The sequence below is a fragment of the Saimiri boliviensis genome, chromosome 17, assembly GCF_048565385.1.
Source record: "Saimiri boliviensis isolate mSaiBol1 chromosome 17, mSaiBol1.pri, whole genome shotgun sequence".
NCBI classification, from domain to species: domain Eukaryota; kingdom Metazoa; phylum Chordata; class Mammalia; order Primates; family Cebidae; genus Saimiri; species Saimiri boliviensis.
Window position 1 is genome coordinate 45441176 of NC_133465.1, and position 12151 is coordinate 45453326.

The following is a 12151-nucleotide window of genomic DNA, read 5'->3' on the forward strand; positions in this document are numbered from 1 at the left end:
TCTGGATATAGAGGTTTTTTTGAACTATACTTTCTGTGTGAACACAAAAATAGTTTCCAATTCTCTAAAAGATGAGGTATCAATATATGTCATTTTTTTCCTTCTGTTCCTGGTGCTAACTTTTAGGACAAAGTTTCACCACTCCCTTTTCTTTTTCCTTCTTGAACTCACAAGTCCCAATGCTGAGGCTTTGAGTCCTCAGATGGCCAACTTCTTTCACAAATCTTGAGTTTCCCAGAGTTTCCAAATCTCTGCTAGAGTCCAACATGCCTCCTTTCATTGGGCTTTAAATGAGGACTTTAAGGAAACAGTTCCATTGTGGTCTTACCACCTGGGATTATATATAACAGAAATACTGCTTTTTTTCCTTAAAACTTTTTTTTTTTTTTTTTTTTAAGACAGAGTCTCACTCTGTCGCCCAGGCTGGAATGCAGTGGTGCAATCTCGACTCATTGCTTTCTCTACCTCCTGGGTTCAAGTGATTCTCCCACTTCAGCCTCCTGAATAGCTGGGATTACAGGCACGCACCACCATGCCTGGCTAATTTTTGCATTTTTAGTAGAGACGGGATTTCACCATATTGGTCAAGCTGGTCTCAAACTCCTGACCTCGTGATCTGCCTGCCTCGGCCTACCAAAGTGCTGGGATTACAGGCGTAAGCCACTGTGCCCAGTCCTCCTTAAAACATTCTAAACCTCACATTCAATAGGGGGTGGGGAGGTGGGGGGGCAGGAAGTAGGAGAATAATAGTGATACAGATGTTGCTTGGAAAAACTTTATGTTCTGTCTGTTCCTCATGAAACAAAGCCAAAAAGAAAAACTATGTTGATGTGAGATTTGACACAGTGTTTCAACTGAGCAAAATTTTGTGTTTTTAAACATTTCTGTTTGCCAAAGGAATCTGGCTGTGGCTGGGCTCAGTGGCTCTCGCCTGTAACCCCAGTACTTTGGGAGGCTCAAGTGGGCGGACTGCTTGAGCCCAGGGGTTTAAGACCAGCCTGGGCAGCATTGCGAAACACCATCTCTGCAAAAAAGTACAAAATATTAGCTGTGTGTGGTGGCATGCCTATAGTCCCAACTACTTGGGAGGCTGAGGTGGGAGGATTGTTTGAGCCTAGGAGGTTAAAATCTGAGGTCATTTTCTATCTGGGCTATTTTGAATATGGGCCTAACCAAATGTTAAGCACTGCATTTAAAGGTAAAAAATGTTGTCACTGACAAAGGCAGAAGCTGTGTCAGGAACAGCTTAGAATGAGTCACAAAGCATAAGATTAGCTGGCTTATCTAAGCCAAGGCAAATATCTTTTTGGGAGAATGACTTGAGGAATCTAAAGACTAATGAGTTCATTCTCTCTCTCTTTTTTTCCTGGTAGTGGTGGAGGTGGGTCACAGGAGAGACACTTCTATTTAGTTCTCTCTCCATAGGAAGTACTGATGCGACACTTCAAACAGTGACCGAAAACATTTGGAAAGCTGGGTACGGTTTGTGCCTGTCTGTAATTCCAGCTACTTGGGAGGCTGAGGCAGGAGGATTGCTTGGGCACAGAGTTTGAGTCTGGCCTACACAACATAGTGAGACCCTGTCTTCTAAAAATATATATATACAAAAATAAAAATAAAAAATACCTGGAGCACTGGTTCTGTTTCTTTTCCACCCTCAGCCCAATTCTGTCACCTTGGCTGCAAGGAAACTTTTCATGGGTTTGGCGGTTCCTCAGATCGTGGCCTCCTGGGTGTATAGTGGAAGGCTGGTGGGAAATGAAGCAGAGGGGCCTATGCGGCTTGTGTTCAGAGGGAGTCTGCATGAGAAACTACAGGTCCTGCCTGGCGCTGCTCCAGGGCTTCAGTGCCCAGCAGTGGCAGATGCTTGAACTTAGGAGGCAGAGGTTGCAGTGAGCTGAGATTGCGACACTGCACTTCAGCCTGGGCAACAGAGCGAGACTCTGTCTCAAGAAAAAAAAAGTTGGTCTCCTCTGCAAAGACTTGAACACTAATCTGATGGAAAGGCTTCCTTTCCCTAGTTTTCTCTTTTACTAATCCCTGCCTCCAAATTCTCTTTCTCTTGTCCCCTGAAGAACCAACAGGATGTGTGATATTTCAAGAACATAATGAGCAACTCCTCCTTCACAATGGGAATAAGCAATCTGGCATAGCTTGGAGTCTAGTATTATGGAAATACAGTGATATACTGAAGACTACACACCAAAATACATCCATTCCTTTAGCTGAAATCTCAAACATGTTGGGACTGTTGCCATGGAATTTCATAAAACCCTTTTTCCTGAGACAGACGCCATGCCACAAAGAAGGATAAGCCATTTGTGCAGTCTGAGGTGGAGCATTTTAATTACTGGCAGCACACAGACGAGTTGAGTTTGAGCCGAATGCATAAGCCCTTTAGAAATAAAACGCTAATCTACCAGGAATTTGGGATTCTTGGCTCTGGTAGAAATGTTCACAAAGCTGACTCTTAATTTGTAAATAGGTTCCATGAAGTTGTCTCTGGAAGCAGAATTTATTTTCCCTAACATAATTTCTTAAAAAGGAAAAAAAAAAAAAAGGCTTTGGTAAACAGCTGCATTTGCCAATTTGTGTGTATGCTTTGGGGCAAGATCAAAATACCTTTCTGTTTTTTGTTCCTCTCCACCACCTTCTTCACATTCACAACTCAGTGATTAAAGGAAAAACTTAACACACCATTTTCATACCAAAGGAATGTGAAACACGTATTCATATAAATACTCCTCTGCTTAATATCCATACATTAGGAGGTTTAAACAATAACCTGTGGTTACTGCGTAATCACATAATAATTTAAAGCTAGAAGGGACCCAAGAGAACATTTAAATCCAATTCCTATTTTATGAATGAGGAAACTGAGGTTTTTTGTTTTTGTTTTTTTTTTTTTGGAGACAGGGTCTCACTCTGTCACCCAGACTGGAGTGTAGAAGGGCCATCTCCACTGACTGAAACCTCTGCCTCCCAGATTCTCCTGTCTCAGCCTCCCGAATAGCTGGGATTACAGGCATATGCCACTACTGCCTAGTTAATTTTTGTATTTTTAGTAAAGACAGCACTTCACCATATGGGCCAGGCTGGTCTCAAACTCTTGACCTCAAACGATTTGCCCACCTCAGCCTCTCAGTGTTTTGATTACTGGTGTGAGTCACCGAGCCTGGCAGGAAATGAAGTTTCAAGAGTTAAATGAGGCTGGGTGTGGTGGCTCACACCTGTAATCCCAGCACTTAAGGAGGCTGAGGCAGGCTGATTGCTTGAGCCCAGGAGTTCAAGACCAGCAGGATGGGTAACATAGTGAGACCCCATCTCTACAAAAGGTACAAAAATTATCCAGACATGGTGGTGCGTGCCTGTAGTCCCAGTACTCAAGAGGCTGAGGTGGGAGGATCACCTGAGCCTGGGGAGGTCAAGGCTGCAGTGAGCCACGATTGCACCACTGCACTCCAGCCTGGGCAACAGAGTGAGATCCTGTCTAAGAAAAAATATTAAATGATTTACTCAAAGTCATATAGCTAATTAGCAAACAGATTTTGTCACTCCCTATTCCAGTGCTAATTTTACAATGATAACAGCATTCCTCCTGATAGTATGTCCACATTGTGAGTGGCAAGGATGACTTATACATTTGCCGAACCGTGATCAGACTTTCAGGAATTTTCATGGAATACAGCAGTTCCATTTAAATAGGTAAAAACGGGCCAAAGCCTGCCTGATCAGGGAGAGCCTGTCAGTAGAGGTATCCCTCTTCACCCCATCCTGGAGCTCAGCTCCGATCTAAACACACATGGTGTCTATCTCCAGTTCCTCTCCTGTGGGGAGGGGGAGGCTAAGCCACACTTTTTGGATTTTTTTAATGGAAAAAAAATCATTGGCAAATTGGCTTTGGGTCTGTATTACCAATTCTCCATGAACTCTTTCAGGAACTTTCAGGTAGCTGTTTTTTTTTCCGTTGGTGCTGCCAAACCATTTCCCCCTTTATCATACCCTTGCCCTTCCAACCTTGACCAACGGAAAGGGATACCATTATCCACAGTGGACAACCTTCCGGAGTTTCAATGATGGTCTATATTTAAAACCATCAGTTCTTCTGGCATAGATTTTTCTCCTGTAGACAATTGGTTTAGCCCAAAGCAGCTCAGCTTTTCACTGGAGATGGGCAGGTAAAGGGTAGAAGCAGAAGTGCCATTAGATGACATTTTAAAAAAATGTTGTCATAGGAAATGAATCTGACGCTTGGAGAATGGGGTCTTCAGTTAACTCGTAACAGATACTTAGTTTATGGCCGTTCTTTTTCTTACTCTTAGCCTGTCATATCCTAATCCTTCAGCCCGTGAAGAAGTGCAGAAGGGTGAGGCTCCCAGCAAGGTCAGCTGGTCAGCTTTTCCTCTTTGTGGATTTGCACACATGACTGAAAGGCTTTTCCATACATGGTTGATATATCTTGGAAAGAATGTCTCATGTAGCACATCTCTGGGACCGCTCATTCTATTGCTGCAGAAGACAATGACCAAATACCTTTTTGGCTTTTACATTCCATAAAATTCAAGTCCCTGATGGGAAAACAAAGATTTCACAAAAGTAAATAATATGCTGGATCTATGAATAATTTCTGAAGGAAGACAGTGTATCTCTGGCTCCCCATGTGAACCCAGCTAAAAATGGTATGAAAAGGAGTCTGGAAGTGAGTAAGTTTTGAGAGCAATCTGTTAGGTGAGGTTATCGATTTTTAGAAATGATATTGAACACTTAGGGGCATTCTCTGAGACCAGATATTCACTTCAGCAGGGCTCTGTGTTCTCCTCTGGCTATGTGAGACGAGAACTCATACCGATCATGGCTTCGATATCCACACATGTTACACTCGAAAGGGTCACGGAAGCCGTGGCAGCCCATGTGAATGGTGAACATCACATAGTCCAGGAAGAGGATGCGGCAGTGGTCACACCGATATACATCCATCACCTCCCCTTCTTTGTTGATCACTTTGATGGAGTCTCTTGGGCAGATGGGCGGGGGCTTAAGGAGTTCATAAGAGCGGGGGACCTCCTTCAGAAGTGGCATCCCATTGCGGGCCCGAGGAAGGACCATGTGATTTTGCTGATATATGTGATTCTGGCGTTCTTCATGGTTGCTGTCAGTATCTGTGGAGTCATGGCCACTATTATTGGGGGAGAGGCCTCTTTCAGAAGCCACACTCTTCTCTGGAAGGTGGATGCTTTTCTTTTCCAGCTCCTGAGGGGCACCGTTTGGCATCTCAGCCCGGGTGAGGGCTATGGGATACATGCTGCTAATAACTGGAACCATCTCGGAGGTGGGAGTAGGCGGTGTCTGGACCAAGGGGCGCAGGGCTTCGGCACCGAGATAGCTGATGGCGTTATTGATGGCTTGGTCCATCATGCGGGTCTGTATGATCTCACTCTCTTTCTCATACATATAGCTTGAATTATAGTTAACATCAAAGCAGTGGCGCTTCTCACCTGGAACAAGTGACAAAGAGGGTTACAAAGGAAACGCTGCCGAGGCAGAGAGTATGTAAGTATTTTCCAGAGACCTCAGAAAGGGAGGAAAGTTAAGCTGCCTACTGCCCAAGAAGACTAAGCCTGGCAGAATGGTTCCCCATGGTGCTGAAGTCTCAGGGGACACTGGTCCGCAGCACCTTGTTTGGATGGTTAAAATAAAGCCAGCAGGCAGAAGGGAGGGGCAGAGATGTGGTTCAGCTGAGGCCATGTGGTAAGGTAGGCCCACTGTGCAGGTCAGAGGGGAGCCCTCAAGGAAGGAGGGAAAGAAGCAGGACACGAGGACGGGGCTAAAGGGACAAGGGAGCTACCAGCCTGCGGGAGTCTGGGGCTTCTGTCATAGTTCGCGATCTCTTAAGACACAGTCAACTCCCAACTCTTATTTTGTTTATTTTCTGCTTGCAGTATTAGGTAACCAGGGGGACGGAAATGCTGCAGAGTGGGGACACTCAGTGCCTCCCCTTGGCAGCTTTTTAAATAGCTGCAGAGGCAGAGAAAATAGCCCCCCCAGACTCCAACTGGCTACTCCCCAGACTCACCGTCCTAGCTGACTGAAACTGAAGTGAAAGAACTTCAAATGTGGAAATTTATAGAAAAACTTTTTTGAGAAGAGATCATGGTCTTTGTCCCTTTCCTAAAGTGTGTTTCTCTTCCTTTGCTTGGCAAATATGTCTCTGATACACACGTGATCATTAGGGCCTATCTCACACTTAACTGAAAAAATATACTTGTGGTCACCCTCTCCTTCTTCTCATGTAAAACTGCTGAGAAGTTTTGAAAACAGAGTTTAGCCACCTTCGGGGTGTGTGGGTGTTGTGTGTTAGAAAACAGAGGCTCTCTGGTCACAGGGAAGGCAGGGATGGGGACTGCAGTGAGGGCAGATGTGCTCAGTGGTGAGGGGTGGGCAGAGGGGAGAGAAAGCTAGGAGTGCTGGAGGTGAGGCTGAGGTCATTGCTGATCCTTTCCATTCTGTCAGCCTGGATTCTGGAGAGATTTGCTAAACCATATCCTTCTGTAATGTTTCCTAGGCATGTTGAGATTCCAAAATTTGTCACTGCCATACAGCAATAAAATAAAGAAGAAAAAAAAAAAAGAGAAAACAAAAGGATTGGAAGAACCAGTTCCTGTTCTTGAGGCATCTCCAACTTAGTGGATGAAAAAGAAGACCTATGTATATGGAACTGGAGAAAAATTATAAGTTAAAAGTTGGCTGGGTGTGGTGGTTCATGCCTGTAATCCTAGCACTTTGGGAGGCTGAGGCAGGAGGATCGCTTGAGCCCAGGAGTTTGAGACCAGCCCAGGCAACATAGAGAAACTTGGTCTCTACAATTAAAATAAAATAAAATAAAATAAAATAAAATAAAATAAAATAAAATAAAATAAAATAATTGGCCGGGCGCGGTGGCTCAAGCCTGTAATCCCAGCACTTTGGGAGGCCGAGGCAGGTGGATCACATGGTCGAGAGATCAAGACCAACCTGGTCAACATGGTGAAACCCCATCTCTACTAAAAATACAAAAAATTAGCTGGGCATGGTGGTGCGTGCCTGTAATCCCAGCTACTCAGGAGGCTGAGGCAGGAGAATTGCCTGAACCCAGGAGGCGGAGGTTGTGGTGAGCCGAGATCGCGCCATTGCACTCCAGCCTGGGTAACAAGAGCGAAACTCCGTCTCAAAAAAAAAAAAAAAAAAATTAGCTGGGCACCTGTAGTCCCTGCTACACTGCTACACAGGAGGCTGAGGTGGGAGGATCACCTGAGCCTGGGAGGCAGAGGTTGCAGTGAGCTGAAATGATGCCACTGCACTCCAGCTTGGGTGGCAGAGTGAGACCATGTCTCAAAAAAAAAAAAAAAAAAAAAAAAAAAAAAAAAAAGAGGTTGTAAAAGGATTGCTTTGCTCTATGGAGGTCTTTGCTTTTATTCTAAATGCCCACATTTGAGACATTTAGACAGGAAAGTAACATGTGTTCTGTAAAAAGAATAATAAGGTAACATATAGGCACAGGCAAGACAATTTGGTATAAACTGATATTTAGGCATTAAGGGAATGCAGAAACTTCAGAAGTACTTGGGGAAGGGAAAGCATTCTTGGAAAATCTAAATTTTGAGAAGGGTCTTGATGAACTGGTAGGATTTAGATTTTCAGAGAAGGGGGAGAGGACATCCTAGTTGAGGAGAGTGCAGGAATGAAGGCAGAGAGGTGGGACTACATGGAACATGCACAGTAAGAGTCTGACTGAAACTAGATCAAGAAGTATGAAACACAGGATTTCCCAGGCTTCACTCTTCTTTCATATTCTGCAATATCTACACACCAGTGAAGTATGGTGGTTGAGAAAACAAACTCTGAAGTCAGATGGGCTGGGTTTGATGCTGGCTCCATTGGTCACTGGTTGTGTGACCTTGGGCAAGTCACTTAACCTGTCTGTTCCGTGTCCTCATGTAAAGTGAAGATAATAATGTTATCTCCCTCACAGGGTCACTGGAAAGCACTTAGAACAGGTCCTGCCATATGGAAAACACTTGGTAAGTGCTTGGGTTTTTTCTTTGTTTGATTTGGTTCACTTTTTTTTCTAAAACAAATGTGGTTTTTAAGGAAACTTTATATCACTGACATAAATGGAAAACCAGAATCACTTATTTTTCAAGTAGAAGGTAACTATGAAAAATAAAGACGATGAAATAGAGCACTGGCCAGGCGCAGTGGCTCATGCCTGTAATCCCAGCACTTTGGAAGGCTGAGGTGGGAGGATCACTTGAGATCGGGAGTTTGAGACCAGCCTGACCAACATGGAGAACCCCGTCTCTACTAAAAATACAAAATTAGCCGGGTGTGGTGGTGCATGCCTGTAATCCCAGCTACTCGGGAGGCTGAGGCAGGAGAATTACTTGAACCTGGGTGGCGGAGGTTATGGTGAGCCAAGATTGCGCCTGGGCAACATGAGCAAAACTCCATCTCAAAAAAAAAAAAAAAGAAACGGAGCATTTCATAACATTTTGATCAGATATTAAGTACTTGGAGACTAAGCTCCCTTCCCCCTTTGTTAAAAACAGATATTACCAAGGGTGAGACTAGTGTTAAAGACAACTGGTATCAAATTAAGTCTAAATCTTTCTCTTTAGTATAATCTGGGAGACTGAAAGAGAACTGGAAAGAAAATAATTGTCCTGCTGTGTGGACCCAGGTTTTTAAATGGCCCCATGTGCCTGCTGGCAATTTGCATCCTACATTTGGAGAAACACTGAAAAAAGATAATGCATGGTAGGACCAAATGATGGGCATTCCAAATGGCTCACTGTAGGGTTTGAATTTGAACAAAGAGCCAAGGCTACCTGCCCTTGAAAAAGACAGGCTTGTGGTTAATGTAACAGTAATGTGTAAGGCAGACAAGAACAGTGAGAAATTAGAGCCAGAAGAACCAGCTAACAGATCTATTCCTGTAAGATGAATTTGTCCTTGCATCCCCACAAGCCGCTGACCTTAAAGGCCAACCTGACAGTTTCTAGACGAATACCTGAGAGAAAAGAATATATATGCAAAGAAAAACAATTGTCTTGGAAACTCCATAAGAAGCAACAGCAGAGTAGACCTTGGCCAAAGTAATCAATGGGTTTTATTTCCAGTTTCCAGATTGGATATATCTTTGGTCAAGGCCATCTGGAAGACTTAGAACATGAAAGCCAGCTAAGGTTACAGACACCCATTCCCTAGAATGTGACACAGAAGTGATGAACTTTGGTTTTTTGGCCTTTTTAAGGTTATTGGTGATTTTACAGTGTGGCCACCTCTGTTCAAGTCCCTAAAAACCAGAGGTCCTTGAGGAACTTTTTCTCTTTTCACCTAATAGAAAGGCTCCAGAAGGCTTCTGGATGGGGTAGGCACATCACAAACTGCTTTTATCCTTTCTCCCAAGAGTTTGCTTTACTTAGTGAGGCCTACAATTTCATACTCTATACCACCTGCAGCATATGTCAGAAAACAGCTGAGTGCTAAAATTGTAAAAGGCGAAACAGTAAGAGGAAAATAAACCCTTGGATGAGTGGAAATATGTGACTAAATTCTGTAGTTAACGCAGACCATTGTTCATTGTTAAGGAGATGGGGCAGCCTCAGATGTTCACGTGCATGCAACTTGTAATCATCAGATCCCCTCGTCTCTGAGTTACGGTAACTTAAGCAGTGCAGATGATTATCAGTCACCTGTAGACACGATGACTCAATGTGTATGAAACTCAGAAAGGGTAAACTACAGTAATTGAAAAGCCAACAGCTCACGTTTCTTTAGTAACACACTCATAAAAAAGGTTAGTCAAACCACAAGAGCGTAACTGCTTCCAAACCTGCACAGAGCATCTGGTCCAGCTTCTAGTCACAATCACATCACACCTTTGAGTGATTCATGATACCAGCTTCAGGCTGAATTGGAGGTCTTCTTCCAACAAAAATACACACAGTAGTAGCAAGTCCGAAGTTTAGAAACCAAGGCTGCCTGGCTGGGCCGTTCCCTACCCGTGGTTCTTTTTAAAGGTATCAATCTCTCATATCTTGGCTTTGTTAACTCTAAACTAAGCAACCACCTGACCTGAACTGATGCAATGTGGTGAGGACATATGGTTGTTGGCTTTTAAGTGCCAACTTGGAAGTACAGAATCACAGGCTAGAGCTAAAAGGGCCCTTAACCGAGCATGTGGATTCAGAACTCTGTAGGGTTGAAGGGCAAGACCCACCACCGTAATATGTTTACTTCTGGTCTTTATATTTTACAGTACCTAGCACTGTACCTTATATACAATAACTCCAATAATGATAAGTACTATTTATTGAGCCCCTGCTGTATGCACCGTGCCATCCCAGACACTTTGCATACTGTCTCATTTTACCAGCCTGTTAAGGTTTCCTTTTTTTTTTAAATTTTGAGACGGAGTCTTGCTCTGTCACCCAGGCTGGAGTGCAATGGTGCAATCTCCACTCACTGCAACCTCCATCTCCCGGATTCAAGAGATTCTCCTGCCTCAGCCTCCTGAGTAGCTAGGATTACAGGTGCCTGCCACTATGCGTGGCTAATTTTTGTATGATACCTTTTAAGGTATGAATTATTGTCTCTTAGATGAAGAACCTAAAGCACAAACAGGTTGATTCACTTTCCAAGGCTGCCCAGTTGGTGAACAGAGAACCAGGATGTAATCCAGGAGCCCACATAGCCCAGTATGTGTCTGAGTATTGACTGCTGTTTCCCAGCTGCCACCTGGCCCATGGCTGCACAGCTCCACCACCAGCAGTGACTTTAGATTTTCTGTTGCGGTGGTTCCCATGGCAGAGGGCAAGAGGGCTTAGTGGCAGTTAACTGTTTTTTTCCACATGGACCAGCACACACGTTCAAGAAGTATATGCTGCACAGAGTTGTTACGATGTCTATAAAGTGCTTCACAGTGCCAGGCATGTGGAAGCACTCTATTCTTATGATTTGCTTAGCACCATGTTAGGTGATTTGAGGAATACAATAAAATTGCAATCCAACAGAGGAGATGCAGCATTTACATCATTTCATGACAAATTGGTATCCTTAATGGTACATGGTAGAACAAAGCATAGAGTAGCCAAGAGAGTAGAAAGAGAAAACTATGAGCTACTTCTCAAATATGCCACATTTAATATGGGGCAAATGTTAATCTATTATTTTCTTCAAAGTCTCCTTGTAATCAAAGGTGATGGTAGTGGTGGTGGTGGAGACAGTCATATCTATAATAAGAAGCAGACTAGTAAACTTGCCTGGGGTGCAGAGGGAGGACGGGGCAGACAGAGAACACAGGGGTATGGGAATGTGGACAATGTGTGTTTCTTTTTTCTTTTCTTTTTTTTAGACAGGGTCTCACTTTGTTGCCCAGGTGGGATTGCAGTGGCATGATCACAGCTCACTGCAGCCTCAACCTCCTGAGTTCAAGTGATACTCCCACCTCAGCTGCCCAAGTACCTGGGACTACAAGCCCATGCCATCACGCCTGGCTAATTTTTTGATTTTTTTGTTTGTTTGTTTGTTTTGCAGAGACAGGGTCTTACTGTGTTGCTCAGGATGGTCTCAAACTCCTGAGCTCAAGTGATCCTCCCACCTTGGTCTCCCAAAGTGCTGGGATTACAGGCATAAGCCACTGCGCCCAGCCTACAATGTGTACTTTCAAGGGCAGATGTGAGGGACAGCATTCAGAAAAGAGTGAGATATTACACAGAAGAGGGAGGAGGAGTTCACAGTGGCTGAAGCAAAGGACTGGTTGGCTGAAATGATAAAATTAGAAGTTGGAGACAGACTGTGGAAGGCTCAGAAGGCCTGACTGAGTGGTTTGGATTTTATTCCATTGGGAGTCATTGAAAGGTTTTTTGAAGAGGGTGGCAAAATGATCGAACCTTTAGAAAAATAACAGAAATGCAGTATTTCTGGTAAGGTGAAATATTCAGGTTTTAAGTCTTAAGGTTCTTCAAGTCACTTAAATGTGTTTGCTGCTGTGTCATATAATTTCCCACACGTTACCTCTCACTCTTACTATCAGCACACATCCATAAGCAAATGAACAAAAAAAAGCAGGTAAGTAGAAAAAATGGAATATCCAATCATCATCATGGCTCTG

The 12151-nt window shown here is 43.8% G+C and overlaps 1 protein-coding gene across 4 annotated transcripts in view; it reads right to left on the reverse strand.

Moving 5' to 3' along the window:
- Positions 1-372: 372 nt before the first annotated feature.
- The window catches only part of IKZF3 (IKAROS family zinc finger 3), a 97265-nt gene continuing 85486 nt past the window's right edge, over positions 373-12151 (reverse strand). For all 4 annotated transcript variants that reach the window (XM_010330656.3, XM_074388698.1, XM_003942839.4 and 1 more), the window contains one exon: positions 373-5495. In XM_010330656.3, coding sequence (XP_010328958.1) covers positions 4792-5495 — 704 coding nt within the window. In that variant the 3' untranslated portion in view covers positions 373-4791. The remainder of the gene's footprint in view (positions 5496-12151) is intronic.